Genomic DNA, 19165 nt, shown 5'->3' on the forward strand with positions numbered 1-19165 from the left:
CTTAATAACGAAACAACTCTTGGAATTCACTCGACATTGAAAGCCGATGAAATATAACAGTTTATGTAACTCTGACGGTTTTATTTTTAATTTTCTTTTAATTAGCTTCCATTTTGGATAATGGTACTTGCTATTAATATTACAATTCAGTTTCAGAAACATTTTGGGCAAATCCAATATAGGGTGCTTTTATTCTTATGCTCGATAAACCACTTGTTGACAGCAGTTGTCTTGTTTATAGGCTCATTATCATACTGGGCGACTCCACTCCCACTAAGAAAGAAACACAACATGATGTAGACTTTATTAGAGATGTCCCAGGAAACCTTTGGGAGGAGTGAATTGATTCTGTGCCACATAATACATCCTTGGCCAAAAAACAAAAATGTTAAGAAAACTAGCTTCTGTCCCTCAGTCTGTCTGTTACCTCAAGTCTGTCTGTTCTCAGCAGCTTCTGGGCTGCAGCAGCAGCAGCATTGGGGACTTGGCTGACGGTGGGGCTGGAGGCCATGAGGACAGGGGTGCTGGGCAGGATCTCTTGGGGCATCAGGCCCGGTGACACAGGGCTCAGGTAGGGATTAAAGGCCGCGGCTGCGACTGCTGCTGCTGCACTGGCGTTGGTGGCCAGGCCTGGTGTCACCGAGAACATGGGCTGGAAATAAAAATAAAGGGAGACAAATGAAACAACTGTGGATAAAATCGGCGAAAAACCACAAACGGTCAGCTTGTTGTAGGGGAAAAGAGAGGTACTGACGGAAAAAGACTGAAAGAGCCGCGCAGACAGTGAAGGAGCTGTATATGTGGGAGCTTTTACATGTATTTGGTCTCACCGTGGGCAGTAGCTGTGGTGTGTTCATACGTGTGTGTCCTCTCACCATAGGTGGTAGCTGCGTGCCGGGCATCATGGCGTTGGCGAGCTGCATCTGTTGGGCCAGCATGGCCATGTTCTTCTGCTGGATCAGGTTGTTCCTGCCATTGATCTCCAGCTGGGTCTTTAGGTGGGGTGGAGGGTGCAGATACTTGCAGTTCTCCCTGGAACAACGGCCCTGAAGGAGGAATGCAGAAGTGACAAACAGAGTGAGAATGACGCATATACTGGAGGTGTGGCTGCATTCCCATGGAAATGTGGATCTGTACAATTTATGCACATATATATGTTGAAAAAAAAAAAGGGTAACATTTTTCTGGAAGTGACCCAGACAGAATTTTCACTGGCTAATGCTAAATGTTAGTTGGTCATGTTGGTCAAATTTTACTTGTGCTCTATCAGAATTTCAGCAGGTTTTTACAGTTTTTATGAACTGGGTTGTGATCCTTCAATGCCGACTCATTTAAAAATAATTTTTTTTTCGTGGTTTCTATTTCCACCTTTATCATGTTCACTATTAAAATACCAATAAGTTTGTGCAATGAGAGCATGGTACCTTGTTTATAGCTAGCTCAACGTCAGACACTCCAATTCACATTAGGTCTGGGCTGAGTCTGGCACTAATTGTTAACAGCTTGCTATTTCTGTCAGTTCCAGCAGGGACATGGGTACGTGTGTGTGTGTGTGCGTGTGTGTGTGTGTGTGTGTGTGTGTGTGTGCTAGCCCCAGGAGGTCATGACTGACACTGTGGTGCTGTTGTCCAGACATCCAGCTTAGCTACACGTCTAACTGAAACTATAAATACTGTCTACTCATATGATCCGTATATATTGTATCAGCAGTCATCCGGAGGTCACGCTTCACAGCCTGCCAATAATTATCTAAGACAGGGATCCCTTTTTGCAGCCTGCTGTGAGTATCCAATTATACCTACAGTCCTGAGAGGAGGAGTGTAGGAAGAAGTCTGACACTTACATTTTCACACAAGCAAGAATGAATCCTCATTAATACATGCGCATTGGGGTTGTGTTTGCATAACAGGTGGCAGATACACATCATGCAAACATAAGAGAGATGGACACACAAACATGTCCATGGTTTAGGAAGGATGTACATTTACTTCCAGCCCTGGGGCACAGCTGAGCTGACTGTGGCAGCCTGTGCTTTCCCTTGCTGACAGAGCTGTCCCCACTGGGATTCAGCTCTATACTCTGTCATGACTTCATTCCCCTCTCTGATCTCCCTCACTTTGACTGACACTGGAGCACCAGACAGGTGCAAGGGAGAGAGGGGGTCTAAGGAACAGGGAGGGGGGCACTTAAATGGCAGGGAGGGCTCTTTAAGATATTTTGCATTGTCCACTTGTCTGAAGTTGCTATCTCAAGTTCTCATTGGATCTCCTTTTAAAATTATTTCAGATTGTGTTGCACAAGGCAGTTGACAGCAATACAGAACGCTGTGGTGCGCGATTACAGCCATGTCTCCTCTATTCTATGTCCCTGTTATCTTTCGTAATGCCTCAATAAATGAAGGGAGCACATGGACGAGAAGTTTGGCAGTGGTCTGTTTCCATATAAAATCTCTGGTGGAGGGCTAACTGACATAAGATATTACATATCGGGACATCTGTCTGCCTTACTTTTAAATTCTAGTAGACATCTACTGTATGTACTGGTTGTCATTTTTAAGTTTTCAATCGATACCAAACAAATAGATGAAAATGTGCATAAAGTGAGGCATACGGTATTTTTTTTCCAAAAAAATGTCTGGATTTAATAACCAGTCCCAGTTTGTGTAATGCAACTTCATAACTTCACCCTGCCGAGTTAAAGACCTTCTGTAATCGCAAAAGACTGACAAGGTTGTACGACGACCATGGATTCATACGCTGAGCTGGCATTACTAAGAATTCTGACACTGACAACGCTGAGAGGTGTGTGCATGGGCGAGCGTGTCATGCAGTGTGTGAGACGAGAGGAGCTGAAATCAGGTTCTAATAGCACTCATCCGGAGAGTGACAATGGCATGCAATGAGGGGAGGGTGAGAGTGTGCGGGGGGGCTGGTTGCAAAGGCACGGAGGATCACATTGCTTTCACCCCATATGACCCCGACTGTTGACCGCTGGCTTCACAACTGCAGCAGTGTATACATGTATGTGCATGTGTTAAGGTGGGAGGGCAATGTTTGAATAAGAAACGTGGTTTATGAACTTAGCGAACTTCGTTTGCATTCCTGCCGAATCATTCAAAGAAAAAGGCATCAACTATCACCGGCAGCCATTTTGAATAAAAATACAGGTCCCAGAGGAGGAAACGTCAGGCTCTGTGAGTGGAAGAGAAAGAGAGAGAGAGAGTCATAGTGACGCTCTTGCGAGGCTGCGTCAGGGAAATTTTAGAAGTTGCAAAATAAGTAATTAGTGTGGGTCATCACATGCAGGGGGGCCATAGAGTATTGGAGATGCAGACAGACAGAGGGGAGGAGGAGAAAGATGCTCCCCCTCACATCATGTTTGTGGCTGTTATTGTGACATCAGCGGCCTTGAGGAGCAGCTAGAGACGGTGTCCACGGCAACAGAGCAGCCAGTCACTCCTGCTCTAACAGTGCTGTGATGCCTGGAATTTTTCTGATCTGATCACTGGCAGATACAGGAACTCAGCAAAGAAAATACTACAGCTAGAGCCCACCCTGCAGCCACAACTAGTCCAAGAGTCCAGCCATTGCCACCCCTCTGTCCTGTGTCCTTGGCTGTTTTGTATCTGATTCTCCAGATGAATGATACAGATATCATCTATTGCATGTATTAACACTGAACGGCTCTTGTGTCTCCATGGAGGAAACAGAGAATTACATTGGCTTGTTCGTCCGACAAAATTTAAAGGTTTAATTATGCAAATAAAAAAAACAGATGTGCTATGGAGACCCATAGAAGGCTCCAAATCACATTTTTCATGGCACTGTGAGAAAATACCTGACGTCTGATCAGTGAATAAAATGATTCGTCAATGTTCTGTGCTTATGCTAGAAATTATGAAAAGAACGAAGTGAGCAGCTTCAGAATGATTCATCCACGTCATTAGTTGATTCCCCAGAGTCAGTGCAGATTCGTGAGTGGAAAGTAGCTACATATTTGTCTTCATCAAGGTGAATTTCAGGAATGTTTTTTCTAGTCAAAGCAATAAAGCAGATATCATTTTTTTTGCTTGTGTTTCAGATTACATACCTTGAGACTTACAGCAAGCATATTATGACAAGAAATCCTGACCATATTGTTTTATCAAGGGCCACAATTCCAAAATGACAAAACTAAAAGATATTATAATATTAAAATATAATACTACTAAGACATTTCCTGTTGCTACATAAAAATGTCTGGAAATATGTGCAAATTGCAAAATGACCAAAGAGGTAATTGATAGTCTGTTTAAACTACAGTACAATACAAATTACTGGATAAATTAATAAATATCCAATTGATCTCATTTTGTAAAATATTTTTAATAACTGTAGATAACAGAATTGTGGATGATAGACAATTATTTTTTGATGAAACTGAATTATTATCAAGCCCAGTTTCTTTTAAGATACAATAAGATAATGTCTTGTTTTACTGCCAGGTCAATGGTAAAGTCAACCCTGTTTTTGTCAACATGCTCCTGCTGCTCTACTGAACTTTCCCTGCTTCCTTTAAGTTCAGTTCAGGCAGTGTTTTGTAGAAAAAGTGGGGGTCTGTGTTTCTCCTGGTGAGATCAGACTTGCCAAACTCCAGGCCAAACTGGGAACAATAATCCCACTGGCTACCGTGTACTCTGATTGATGATAAGTTGTAATAACATGTCCCACCCTGATCGCTCTCTCTCCTAACTCTTCGTCTCTCACCCGTACACACACACCCTGGTTTTGTGACTGTGTGGGATTTAGGCAAACAATGAACCAATGTGTGAAGAATGCTGGGTGGGGCTGCATCTCATCCTTTTGAGGAGAAGAGATGAAGCATGCAGCAAGATGTATTAATGCGCATGTGTGTGAGTGAAAGGAACAGTGAAACAGTGGAAAAGTGAAGCAAAACTGCTTTCTCCTTGAATGCAACAGTAAAATGTATCTAATAAACCAGCAGTTTCCAGCCTCTTTGACTTGTGATTACTATTGCTGGGATAGGTCTGTTTGCTGTCAGGGTCAAAGCATTCAGTTTTTATGCACTACATATTTGGGAAAAAACTACCTGAGACTTGAGGTCTGCCCCAAGTTGTTTTACTCTACTTCTTACTACTCTTAAGTTCTGTTAAAACTGAGGCTAAAAACTTTTCTGTTTTCCCCACCTTTACGTTAAATTAAAACTGGGAATATTTGTTCACATCTTGCACTGCACTGTAACTCTTATTACAGCCCTATTTAAAAGTGTATTTTTTTATATCGCATTGTGTTTGTTTTTTACATCTTGTCCTAATGTCTTTTTATGTCTTATGTAAAGCACTTTAAATTGCCTTGTTGCTGAAAGGTGCTATACAAATGAACGTAACTTGCTCTAAAACCAAGCTACATAATGCCTGCTTGCAACTCCTTCTTACAGACTGCATATGTCAGTGGGTCGTGACTTCAACCAAATGGCTGATTCTTGTTATTTTAATAACTCAGAGGCCTGAAGAGGTAAAATTGTGTAATTCACAAGAAGAAAAAAATCAAATTAGAAAAAAAAGGTACAAAAAAATCTATTTTGTGTAGAAGAAAAATGTTTTTCTCCCTTTATTATCCTGTAAAACATTTCATGAACCCTTAGATTTATCACGTAAGCTCTACATAAGCTCTACCTAAGAGGTCCCGACCCCCAGATATGGAAGTACTATAATATATTTCCTTGGGTTTTCAGGTTGTGACAAAACCTTTACTCAAAGTTTCTGGAATTATAAAAACATCTTTGTTATACCAATTACTGCCAGCTGCTTATCTGCTCTGCATAACTGATATGAAGCATCATCAATGAATGTACTGTATGTGCGTCCTACATATCATAATGTACTGTATATCATCTTTCAAATGCACTAAAATCACAGTTACTCTTTATCACAACACACACTCACACCGTAACATCCAGTATTGTGGTGTAGTGTTTACGATCTGAGACTCAGTCGTGTGGGGTTCTGGTGTGAAGCTACATTGCTCTCTGCCCTGCGTTCCAGTGACTTCTGTCTAAACATAGGCAGAGATGAAAGCCCTTTCTCCTCACACACACTGTGAAAGAAGCTTTGTTCAGCGGAGACTCAAAGGACCAGGCCCAGTGGTTGGTCTCTTTGTCTACTGTGCACTCAAATATAAATATAAATATATATGAATATAAATGAAATATGAAACATATCAACTGACCTTGTGCAGATCATCTTGCACAGCATGTAAACTGGAATTTCCTGACACTCAGTGAAGCAGCGTGCAAATTACCGGAAACATAGCTAACCAGAAATTAAGAATATTGACTAATCTTGTGTTCAGTACATTTGCAAGCATTAAGCTACCAAAAAAGAAATCAGCAATTCACAATCAATAAAACCCTTTCACAGCAGAGTACAATTGATTTCCTTTTTGTTTTTAACCACTCAGTTCAGCATTAAAATAACAGTAAAGTTTTTGAGGAGGCTGAAGGAGACATTCGACGTTTACGCAGTCCTACGTGATGCAGGCTTGTTTCTTTGCTGGGGCTTGCATTTCTCTATCAGACCATGAACACACATACCCCTGTGAGTGTATCTGTATCTCCCTGCTGGGACTCAATGTACATAGTGATCCATGTTGTGCAGCTTAGTGGTCAGGGAGTTGATGTGACCAGTGGGGTTTACGGAGATATGGAGGAGGGAGGGAGTGTTAATCTATGATAATAGTTACAATATGCCCCCGGTGACGCATTACCACCCTCACCAAACAACCACAGAGAAAAAAGGATTACAGGCTACAGTAGAGCTACAACATGGACCACACAGAGAGCGATAAGGTTAGCCAGATAAATACAACATGTTTGTCTGGATGGATATTTTGAGGGAATTTCAAAGTTTTAGGAAATAATTTAAAGAAAAAAATGAGCAACCTGCAAATGACAGTAGTCTCAGATGATGCTCAAATGTAAACACACATATGCATTAAACACCGTAGCAGCCACATAAACCTAACTATTTGTATAGACACAGGCAGACAGACACACACGCAGCAATGAGTTATTCACACTTGAGAGGCTGTTGGTTCTCAAAAATGCCTCAGGTCAGATGTCACGTACACAGGAGTCCTGGATCCAAACTTAGACCTCTATGTTTCTTTCCTGACATGCCCCCCTCCTCTCTCTTGATATCTCTCTCTATCTCTTTTCACACAAACACACTTTCATGTGACTTTATTTATGCCAATTTTTCTCTACAGTCTCTGCTCAGTGCAGTGCTGCTTCTTCTCCTGTGAGGGCTAACAAGGTTAGTTCCGCACTTTTCATTATCAGTAATAACAGAGCAATCACACCGGTATCGATCTGAGCAGCAGCACTTTATGAAAGCCATCCAGCACTTGTAGTGTGAGCACATGAGGCGGCCGGGATACGTTCATTTAATCATCTGACAGCTCCGCTACCCAGTGGGGGAGAGAGAGAAGAGTCATTGCGCAGAAATCACAAGGTCCAGGCACCAGCAGGGCGTAAATAACGGCACTGTTGTTTCTGAAATGACTAAGGTGTGCTCTTTTCTCTGTGTCTGGAGACCTCACAGGATGACATTCAAAACCTGCCATTTATCTTAATCAGCCATTTCAAAACATGAAAGATGAGTAGTCTAGTAATGTGATATTAATGGTTAGACTTTAATTCTATTGCCTTAGCTCTTTTTTGAATAGACATTTCTTATCAAAGAACATCCACATCAATAGCAATTGTACTTTTACAATTCCCCACCATGTAGATGGATATATATCAATGATTAAAATATTAAAAACATTGCTTTACGATGAGCATTAGACTACATAACAGTAAAAATCACATGCACGTCGTCACCGACAAGGAAAAAGGGGGTCATATTGATCATATAAGGCACAGGTAACAAAGGCACATACAGTAGAAAGAAAAAATATCTGACTAACAAAGATGAGTGTATGCCTTCCCCATCCTTTTGTCTTTCTCCTCTCTCTTATGCAGACTACATCCTTGTTTCTACCGTTTCACAGTGGCAGCTTTGCAATACACCTTAACACATCAAAAGCTGAGTTTAGAGGCATGTCACTACTCCTTTTCTATTTTATATACCTTTCTTTGATCCAAGATTTCTGTTCTCCCTCTCTAACCCTCACAACTGCCACCACCATCTTCCTCCTTTAGTTCTGTGACACCTGTATACTGTGGAAATACAGAAAAAGTCTCTTCCATCAGTGTCCAAGTAATAACCGCCGAGCAGAAGATTAATTTGGTCTGCAGCCCTAACAGATTTAATCTGGCACGTATTATGCTAATCTAATCTAACAGACTGTAATCCTATCCACAGCGCTAATCCCACTGTCAACTGGCCTAATCCTTTTCTGCATGTGATTATCTCCTTCGGACTTGGCACTAGCATAAGCAGGATGCTTTCACCTTCTTTCTCTCTTTCTCACTGCAGTTTATGAAGTGGTTTAGCCTCATGTTCCTTCTTCAAATTTTTTTTTCTTGAACTGCAGATGTAGGGAGACAATTCAACAGGTTTCCAAAGAAATTTAACTCTTATTAAGAATTAAGAATTGTATCAGTGTTATTATCCAGTAATAAGGCAGGAAAAACATCAAGAGGAATGACTGTATTCTATTGATTAACAAACCAAATTTACTGAATTCCAAAGGTTAAAAGCTGACTTTACTCTCATTTTAGTTTTCAACCTATAAATAGTGTGAATCTCATATAATTTACAATAATTGAGAACACTGCAACAACCAACATCTAATCAATGACATCCTCTAATCAGCCCCAAGTCAAATCCAGCAATCCACAGTTTTTAACTGGTCACGCCATAATTAATACAGAAACACATAGAAAATGTGAGCCAACAAGAGGAAGGAAATGCCATGCATTGATGCTTTTTAAAAAATACATTATTGAGATAAATGATTTGTAATTGAGGAAAAAAGTTAGTGTAAAAAAAAAAAAAAAGTAATGCTAATGCTACTAATTCTGATGATAGATAAAATAATAAGTTATGTTACTGGTGCCAGTTCAAGTAAAAGACAATGTGGAGGTGCAGTGCAGTATAAGGCAACGTGAACAGAGACTAAAGCAGACATATCAGGGAGAACATTAATTGGACATCAGGTGTTGATACTGTTTCAGGTCAAAAAACAAGGACACATGATGGACCCTGACTAGCCAAAAATGAGTCAACATCCTCATGTGTTTACATGGCGACTTGTTTCACATCTCAGACTTTTAGCTCAACGTCATCAAACAAAACTTGATAAAAAGGAAACATTTTTGCAATGTTAAGGTTAGTGTTCGTGGAGTTTCGGGATACAGTTTTTCCCTGACGTACATCAAGAGCATTCAGATGAATCAGGAATGCTGAATCTAGAAAGGGAGAAAGTAATTAAGACCAATGCCATAAATTTGACAGGCCCCAGATGCTGTGATTCTGAGAAGGAATGCACTTTAAAAAAAAACAAGGTAGAAAGAGAGAGCAATTGAGCGAGAGAAAAACAGATGATCACAACTATGTTTTTCCTTGTTGCCTCACATTCTTGTGCCTTTCACCACTGCTACCAACAGGCATCTGCCCTTGCAGCCTCTGGCATAAACAGAGAGATACGGGGCAGGTTAACTTGACTGATGGACCTAACAGCTGGCAAGAGGGAGGGGAAGTGTGAAAAGATGTTGAGAGATTTGAGTCTAAGTGAGTAGCTGTGCCCTCAAGCTCCTCTCTCACCTGTCTAATGGGAGGATAATGGTTGAGCTGACTGACGACAGGATATGTGACTGTTCGCATTTGAGGGGTAATGAGAAAGCTGACAAGAAAGAGAAAGAAAGAGAGAGGTTGGAGATAGAGGTGGATAGAGATAATTAGGAAAAGCCAGATCAGTTATGAGACTGAAAGTACATTGAGATTACACAAAACTATTTCACCACTCATCGTCTAATTTTCCCTTTTTAAAGTTATAATCCTTTAAATTGTCATGAATTCAAATCCCAATTTTGATACTATTTACAGTGCGCATTTAATAGCCATTAAATGAATTCACACATATCTTCATATAGTAGTTTTTATTAGTGGTGATGGAGTCCACCATTCTCACGCCTACATAAACGGGAGGGATTCACAGGAAAACGATGCATGCACGTAATCCAGGAAATGCGATGTTTTTGTCACCGCAGTTATACACATTTTTTGAAAAATTCAGCATCAGATATATTTGGTATTACTGAAAACTTTGGGATCTTCACCTGTATTTAAAATAAAGTTCTATGGTTTTGATCAGTGTTTGGCTGCATAGGAGTTAAAGGTGCAAAAGAGAGAAATTTTTTCATGCTTATGTCAGCAGGATGCAGCCAACCATAGCTGAAAAGTTCTATGTCAGCATTAAAAAGTTGATAGGCCTTAACAAAACTGGTTTGTATGAAGCTTTTATAAAAAATAAAGCAGGGTGAGGTCTGATCTTTTCTCCAGTATGTCTCGATATAAAAGTAAATTTAAAAAATAAAATAAAAATATTGAACAAAATTTTGAATAAATGCAAATACTTGTCGTGATTGGTATCTTTAATAGTTGCTTGGAAGTCCACACATTTTAACAAGTAAACACCTGTATCCAATAAACTCCTGAATGTAAATCTTGTAATGTAAACCAAGCTACATACCAATACCTGTTAGAAATGTATGTGACTGCATACGGAGGCATGTTGTATGACTTTTAGATTATGTAAAACTGCAATCTTAAATCTTACAAACTTGGCTTTGATATGTCAATATTTGTTAACTGTTGAAGCAAACAAACCCTCAGGCAATGAGAGGTTTTGTGGTAAGTCTGTATGTTAAAGAGTGAGAAAGAAAGACAAAGAGACGCTAGAGAAGTAGTCATTGTGTCAGTGGTGTTATAAAGGGGCCCAGTGTGATGGAGGGACAGGGACGGCTGACACTGAGAAGAAAAGATGGGCTGTTGTCACTGATCTTTCGTCACATAAGCTCAAAGACAAAATGCACAGCCGCTCCGATCTGACAAGGATGCGCACGGAATGAGCAGGCCAAAAAATTATTCTGGCGTTAAAGTGAGAAAGACGTAAGAATGAACCCATCAACACCAGGAGACAGAGACGTAAAAGATCCTAGTTACGAAAATAAAAGCCCCATAATGTGACTCAGCTCTTAATGAGTGAAACCTACTCATTTTAATCAGCTAAGGAGAAGACTGAGCACAGCCAAACACAAGACACTAGGATAGGAACAGCTGTAAGCTGTATCTTATGGATGACTGAATCCACCCCTTGTTAATTTAAAGGAGATAAATATTCATTGTGGGTGCACCCACAGATATCCTATTAAAAATCCAATTAGAATGGCGGTTCCGTGCATCAGCTGCCGAGGACAGAAGCCCATATGGATCCAGGAAACAGTGCCTGTCTGAATCCTAGCATCACTGCAGTAACCTGACTGAAGATGAACACAGTGCTACTTAAAAGACACCTTTTTGATCACAGGTGTGATGAAACATTCATCCTGAAAACCCATTTGTCTTGGTCATATTTTCACATTATAACACTCTGCACAGGATTCCTATTTCCTTTTCTTCTCAATGTTTTCTTTGGGCTAGAAATTTTTGGCAAGAGAGCCAGTGAAACAAGCAATGGGAGGATCACACGTCTATGACTGGCTTTTGATTCCACATGCCCGTCTGTGGCTGTTGTGCAGATAAACCCTGCATTTGGATTGTGTCTAAATGTGGCACAGATCTATTTAGACAATATTCAAGGAGGAAGTTTGATCTGTCTGTAGACAGTTTAGCAGGCCAGATCACGCCCCCTCAGTTTTATTCACACTCATGTGTTGCAGCATCCAGAAAAAAAATTACTTGAAAGACAGTACATCCAAAATGTAAAGTAATAGCATAAGAAATTTTAAAAGCAAACTTTAAACTAGGATTAAAATGAAATGGTAAGATACATTAAACACTTCAAACAAACTAAACAGTTCTAATTTGCTCCGGTTTTTAGCAGTTCATCACTGGCCATAGAAAATGCAAACTCTTCCCTGCACGTGGCCATGTGCCGTGTGTCTTTTAATGTAGTGTGCAGTATGTGACAGCAGTGTCTAATGCACATTAGCCTTCTGAACTTATAACCATATGCTTACACACAGAGAGAGCATGACATGTTGATTTTACTGCCCAGAGACTGGCTGGACAATTTGTTTAAAATCATAAAAAACACTGTCGACTAGCAACGCAGCTAATATTTACCCCACATGTCTGTCTGGCCAGCCACCACTCAGTGTGTGTGTTAGCGTATGCGTGTGTGTTTAACCCGACTGTTCCATCTAACCACTGAATATAAACGTGCTGTCAAAATATGGTCAGCAAAATGAAAGGAAAGACAGATAGAGACATAGACGCAGAGAGAGAGAGAGATAAATAAGAGGTATTTACCCGCCCTCTGCTCTGCAGGAATGTAATCTTGGCTCAGAACAGTGTAGTAACACAAAGAAACCGGCTGCAACAGCACCACTAACATAGATATAACACACACACACACACACACACGCGTGTATGCGCTAACACTTAGTCTCTTTTTCTCAGAACTCAGACATGACAGTGGGTGTGTCAGGCTGGCAGGTGGACGAAGTACAAGGTCTATGCTGTCTGACTTACAGTGTGTGTGTGTATTCAGACTGTTACTTCTCCGTGCTAGACGGTGACCATTCCTTTTTTTTATGACATGGACGGCAATGTTCGGGATAAACAAGGACCCGCTGCTGCTGGTGGCACACATGGTCATGGTTGATGTCACTCCAGTCCCTAAAGTCACGGGTTTATGTGTGAGTGTGTGCGTGTGTATGTGTGTGTGGGGGGGTCTACCAGGGTGTAATGTGAACCATCCTGTCCGGGGATGGGTGAGGCCTGAAGTAAATGAGGCAAAAAACCAGACTGAGCGGGAAATCAAGTAGAAGGAGCTACCAAGATGGGAGGAGAATGAAAACAACCAATGGAGGAAAGGTAAACAAGTGAAGTAGAAGTGGACTAGAATAGGCTTGCATCACATAAAAAGGAGGACGGTACTGAACTTGAAATAAGATGGCAGTTTTCCTCTGTGTGGGTGGAGCTTATAGTTCATTTACTGCAGAGAGTAACTTATATTATCTCAGACTCATTCTAGTATAAACTAATGAGGCATTAGCTCACTTGCTTCTGCAACCTGAGCCGACTATTATACTCCAATCTGATTAGGAATGCTTTAGTCAGGAAAGTAGAGAACACAAGTGATTACAACTACTGAACGTTAAAGTAGGTTACTTCCTCGACATACCATGTACGTTTTAAACTCTCCTCTTTATATTTTTGTCAGTTAGGGTGCGGTTCAAAGGACCACATGTTGCATCCCACTTTTCAACCTGTCTCATCAGTTATTATGTTTCCTTTATACTAGAGCAGATCTAAATATTTAGCTGTAAATATTAGCCGTTTATACAGATTTAGAATCAGCGTATCTCTCCTAACCTGTCTACTTGGTAGTTAATTATTAATAGACAAAGTTACAAAGCTGACTTAAAATCAGGGAGTCCAGGCAGCCATTATCGTTCTCCAAATATTTACCCCGCTTTGACATAACTGAGCTGTCTGTGCTGCACCAACCAGATACGCAGGCAACAGAAAGGGCTGCACTCTGGGGTTAAGGCCAAGTCTAAGGCCAGTGAACACCCACACATGCATGTATTTTGTACGTGCACGAACACGGCCCTTCCCCCAATTAACTCTACCACGACTTAGTTTTAATTCTGTGGCCTAGATGAAAACTTGGTTCTGACTGATTGTCTTGCTTGAGGCTTATATCATCCACATATGATTACTGCCATGAAGATCTTCCCATGAAAAATTACCATTTAACTGTTCCTGCTGTTTCTGGTACAAATATATTCCCAGCTCTAATTCCCTCAGCATGGGTTCTACAAGCCTGGTTTAGTGCAGGACACATGTTTTTTTTTTGCGTGTGCTCTTGCGCCATGTAAAAAGGAGGCCAGGAAGAGAGAGAGAGAGTGGCTGTTGGGGAAATGACTGGGTTTGGGTGTGACCTGCTCAGCTATGCACTGGTGATCATGTGAGACCTGTTCTAATTATACACTTCTCGAGAAGAAGGTCGATCCTCTCTCATGGGCAGAAAAAGTGTGTACATGTGTCCAAGTGGGCGCAGAGGGTGCAAGAATAGTCACGGGGAGCGATGTGGCTTCATGCAACAACTAAATTGAGAATTTTTCCTATTTCAACCATTCAACCTGTGTGAGATTGAAGTACGACAAGTGATTTTTTTCAGTGAACATGTGGGTTTATGTGACAGGAGAACTGTAACAATGTGGTGAAGGTGTCGGTGCCTATACGTTTTCGGTTTAGGTCTTATCTGCTGGTGTAGGCATGCAAATGAATCAGCAGCCTTTGTTTCTAATTTCCTCCATTCTTCCTTTCTTTCTCTTTCTCTCTCAATCTCTCCTGCTGTTTTTTCCACTGTGGGTTTAAGAGACCTGCTCTGTTTTTCATTACCAGTGGAAAAAATGGGGCAATTGGTTAAAAAAAGTATCACCCATGTCCATTAATACATAAATCCTAGTGGGAAATGAGTCCAAACTACTAAAATAGGCCCCTTGATTCCTTCAAATAGTTCCATATATCTGCCAGCTACTCCTTTTCAGTGGCTGACCTTGACCTCAATATGAATGACAGTTTAAACATATGTTCACATATCGAGATCCTTCTGCTGGTAGATAAAAGCTCCACTGCTTTGTCAGTGAATGTGGTCACTGTATTTAACTAAGGCGCCTGTGAGGACCAGATAGTCAGGAGGACATTTGTGTGGCATATTTTGTTACATTACTGCTGAATGATTCCAGTTTCTTTCAACTTGGGTCTTACTTTTGTAGTTTTTTGGGTTGTATAACAATTTTACACACTCAGTTAATTTATGAGATCTGCAAAAATAGAAATATCTCTTCAGCAAAGTATCAGGTCAGACCACAGGTTGTAAACAAGCCACCAGTTTGGCCAGATTATCGACATCTTTATGAGGAAGCAAAACCAAAAATTAGTACATCAGAAATGTTTGCCATAATCACTCATTGCATCGGAAAACTGTGCATGTAAGGTTTGTTTAAAACCAGTTTGAATGTGTGCCTGCTCGTGTTTCTTGCCCTGCTAGACTTCTTTTTAATGAAGTTGTCACATTACTAGATTTTTCAATTAAATTGGAAAATCTTAGGCAAAATGACGGTGGCTGTCCCCATTAAAAGTAATGATGGCCAAAACTATAAAAGTAGAAGTCAGGAATTATTATTTAATTTAGCTTGTAAATTTGACACTCACATTCGCACACACACACGCACACATGCAATGGCTTAGGACATTGTGAGGAAACTTGGGAAGAGTTCAGCTTGGGCCTGACAATGTTCCTCTGTCCACATCTGGCTATTAACACTGTTCTCTCAGTCAACTCACACACGCTGTCCTCATCATAACCCTGCCCTGCTCACACGCTGCCAATGACCACGAGTCACCAATGTCTGCAGGGGCAGAATACAAACAGAAGTAAAAAAAAAAAAAAAGAAAAAACACACACAGCCAAAAACCTGTGTGCTTGTATGTGTGTGTCACTGCTGGAAAATTTGGGTTGAGGTCCGCCCATCTCTAGTGATCTTGTGCTTTGATAAAAAGACAGATTGTGAAAGAGAGAAAATGAAGAAAGAAAAAGAGGTGTTTGCTTTCCTGCTTTCCTGCTGCTGCCTACAAATGGAAAATTACTGCATACGGTGCCCCAAATCTGCCCCCAACTTCTCTCTAAAACACACACACACACACACACACACACACACACACGAGCATATAGAGACACACACAAACCCCCCTTTAACTGCCCCAAGGCCTCTGCACAGGAAGTGGTTTGACTGAGTGAGAACTCCATGATGACGCTATCGCCTCGTTCCTCTCTAGCTGTTGAGACGTGTTGTGCTCAGGGCATACATATCAGTTTGTACATGTGACAGCATATTCACCTGCGTTTTCATATTCAAAAGCTTGCACACGGCAGTGTTTATCATTTCCACAGGGACAGTGCTGATGTAGTAAATCCATGAAACTGTATTAATGTACAGTGTAATCAGTAGGAAATGCGACTGACTCCTAAATGACTCCTGTTTGAAATTAGTGCAGTAAACCCCAGCTAAAACGCTTCAGTCTGTCCTAGGAAATTCCACAGTGCTGTGTTAGAAATGCCTGACTTCTGCTTCCTGACTCTAAAAGCTGACCCCCCCGCCCCCCTTGCTCCCTCAGTGCCCTTGATCACATGTTCCAGTCACCTGACCAGAAAAAGGCAGGACCAAGGAGAGCACATGCTGTGGCCAGATGGTGCAGTCTAGCATATGATGTATACTATAGACTACTGCTATTTCCAGTTTGTAACTCCGTATAGTCCCTTAAACTGCCTGTCACACTGAATGTGCTCAGCCTCTTATCAGTGGCCTATCTGTCTGTCTGAGCCCAGACCTTCCGGACTTCCTGTTCACAACCTCCCCCTTCTTACCTTGAGTGAGTCGAAGCAAGCGATGACCCGTCCGTTGTCCACCTGACAGCTCTTGGCTGGATGAGCAAACTTGCACTCCTGGTCAGAGCGCGAACACGTGCCCCTCTGGAACTCCCTACATACCTCCAGTGTCAGCCACTTTGTGTCACGGATATGTGCTATGTTCATCGCCATGGCAACACGCTGGCAAAATGTATTCCAAACTGAGATCTGTTTAAGTGTGAATAAAGTACCTCTAGTGTTTTAATCCACAACTTTAAAGTCTTTTTTCGTTTATTTGTTGGTGTGGTTAAAGTCTGTGACACTTGTGTGTGAAGTTGAAAGGAAACATTCAAAGAGAAAAGTTCCTATTGATTGATACGGCTCCTTGTCCACAGTGAAATGTTACAGCACGACGCTTTGCTGCGGATGTTATTGGGTCATTTTCCTGATCAAACAGCCACTGACAAAGTGATTATATCCAGGAGACGACTTAGCCTAACAATTAAGTTGCCACTTGACTTTTCTCTCTCACTGTTTATTGCTTGCAGAACTTTCTCATCTACAGCAATCAGAAGCCAAGGTGGCAAAAATACAGACAGGCAAATCACCCTCTGGTTAGGTGCAGTGAAGCAGGCAACAAAGGTGATAGTCCGGGTGTAGCCTGCTACAGGAAGGTTAAGGACACTGAGGACCGAGTGGAGGCTTAGAGGGTCGAAGGCGAAGGTTAAAGGCAAGGTGGGTGAGATGCAGCGTGGGCCAGGTGGTGTGTTGGGCTGCTGTGGTAAGGCTGGTCAGCTGGTGGAGACGAGTTGGCAGCGGGGCTGTCAGGTGAGGAGCGCTGAGGCTGGAGCCCTGCTGCGAGGAGTGGATGGTGATGATGGTGAATCGACGAGCGGGTCGGAGCGTAGGCTGCGAAAAGGTTGTGGTCGCTGTCCTTGTAGTTGTGTTAATGTGGCAGCAAGCGAGCGAGGCGGGGGGGAGGGTGGAGCTTCAGCTGTAGAAGCAGGTCAAAGCTGCAGCAGACATCAGGGAAGGCACTTCCTCTGAGGAGAGAGAGAGATAGAAAGGAGAGAAAGACAGAAAGAAAGATAAGTCAGATAATACACATCCAAAGAAAAGTTCCAGGTTATTTTCTCTCTCTTTCATAGGAGCTCCTGACCTGTAGCATTTTTAAAGTTGAGCCACTGCTAAGCTATGCAGCTGTGGGAATGAAGAATATGTAAAAATGTCAGAAATGCAGGGGTGTCAGCTAAAACAAATAATACTTTCACCCGCCCTGCGCTCTAAACACACATGGTGTGCACACACGCTCATCACGCCACGCCACACACAAACACACTCTCACACAAACGCAGTAATGCACAAAGCAGCCATTCACAACTTTCCACCTCTTCTTTTCGATGCAGGAAAAATCAGATCAAAGCCTGTATCACTTACATTCGAGTACAGCAAAGCCAGCCATTGCAACTGTGTTTAGAAGTGAAAGAAAGGAAGAGAGTGAAAGCAAGGGGGAAGTCGAGGCAGGGCATGAGGGAGAAGAGGTTAGTCATTTCCCTTCTTGCAAAGCGGTGTGAGAGTGGGGACCAATGAGAGCTAGCAGAGTTTCAGCAACATTCTGGGCTGAGCGCCAGGTGAGAGCAGGGGGAGGAGCAAAGAGAAGGCTGACCTGAGAGAAAGAGAGAGACAGACTGAACTAATAACTCTGCTCAGTATTTCTATGACTAACTGAGTTCTCGTGAACAGATGATACATTTCTTTCAAACAACCAACCTTTCATGAAAGATCCTAAATAGTTATTCTTCATGAACACAAGCATATCTAAATAACGAGTACTACCATCATCACAGCCATACTGTGATGATCTCACAAAGATGTGAACTGTCCTAAAGGGATAATATCATTATTATTATTTAACTTTCATAATGCCCCATTTACTGCATGCAGAAGAGATCATGGGTTGTTTTTTTATTCAGAATTTTGTAGTTCTGCCAGTGGTTTCTATTTTTGGTGAATCCATTGTACTGGGTTTGCTGGGGGAATTTGGAATGATTGGGCTCCTGGGGGCCCATTCTGCTCTTATCGCACAGGCAGGGTAACTCACCACACCCTGTGTAGAGAAATCACTTTTCCCAGAATAGCACGTGCACCTTCAGCAATGCTACGAACCGCTGCTAACTTTACAGCACTGCAACACTGCAACACGCTGTATCAGAGCCCTGCAGCAGGGCAGCTCAGGTCATGATGACCCAGCAACATGGATAAATGTTGGAGAGAAAGAGAGAGACAGACTGAACTAATAACTCTGCTCAGTATTTCTATGACTAACTGAGTTCTCGTGAACAGATGATACATTTCTTTCAAACAACCAACCTTTCATGAAAGATCCTAAATAGTTATTCTTCATGAACACAAGCATATCTAAATAACGAGTACTACCATCATCACAGCCATACTGTGATGATCTCACAAAGATGTGAACTGTCCTAAAGGGATAATATCATTATTAATATTTAACTTTCATAATGCCCCATTTACTGCATGCAGAAGAGATCATGGGTTGTTTTTTTATTCAG

At 41.6% G+C, this 19165-nt stretch overlaps 1 protein-coding gene across 34 annotated transcripts in view; it reads right to left on the reverse strand.

Annotated features, from left to right (window-relative positions):
* The window catches only part of LOC120799399 (muscleblind-like protein 1), a 49979-nt gene that overhangs the window by 10915 nt on the left and 19899 nt on the right, over positions 1-19165 (reverse strand). For 17 of the 34 annotated variants that reach the window (XM_040144533.1, XM_040144534.1, XM_040144538.1 and 14 more), the window contains 3 exons: positions 16611-17635; positions 831-1046; positions 428-652 (listed from right to left, as the gene is read on the reverse strand). In XM_040144533.1, the coding sequence (XP_040000467.1) occupies positions 428-652; positions 831-1046; positions 16611-16784 (615 nt within the window). In that variant the 5' untranslated portion in view covers positions 16785-17635. Of the gene's footprint in view, positions 1-427; positions 653-830; positions 1047-2702; positions 3144-16610; positions 17636-17751; positions 18001-18029; positions 18241-19165 lie in introns of those variants that run through there. The other 17 variants (XM_040144551.1, XM_040144545.1, XM_040144557.1 and 14 more) reach the window with 6 other exon arrangements.

The sequence above is a fragment of the Xiphias gladius genome, chromosome 14 (genome assembly GCF_016859285.1).
Source record: "Xiphias gladius isolate SHS-SW01 ecotype Sanya breed wild chromosome 14, ASM1685928v1, whole genome shotgun sequence".
Taxonomy (NCBI): domain Eukaryota; kingdom Metazoa; phylum Chordata; class Actinopteri; order Istiophoriformes; family Xiphiidae; genus Xiphias; species Xiphias gladius.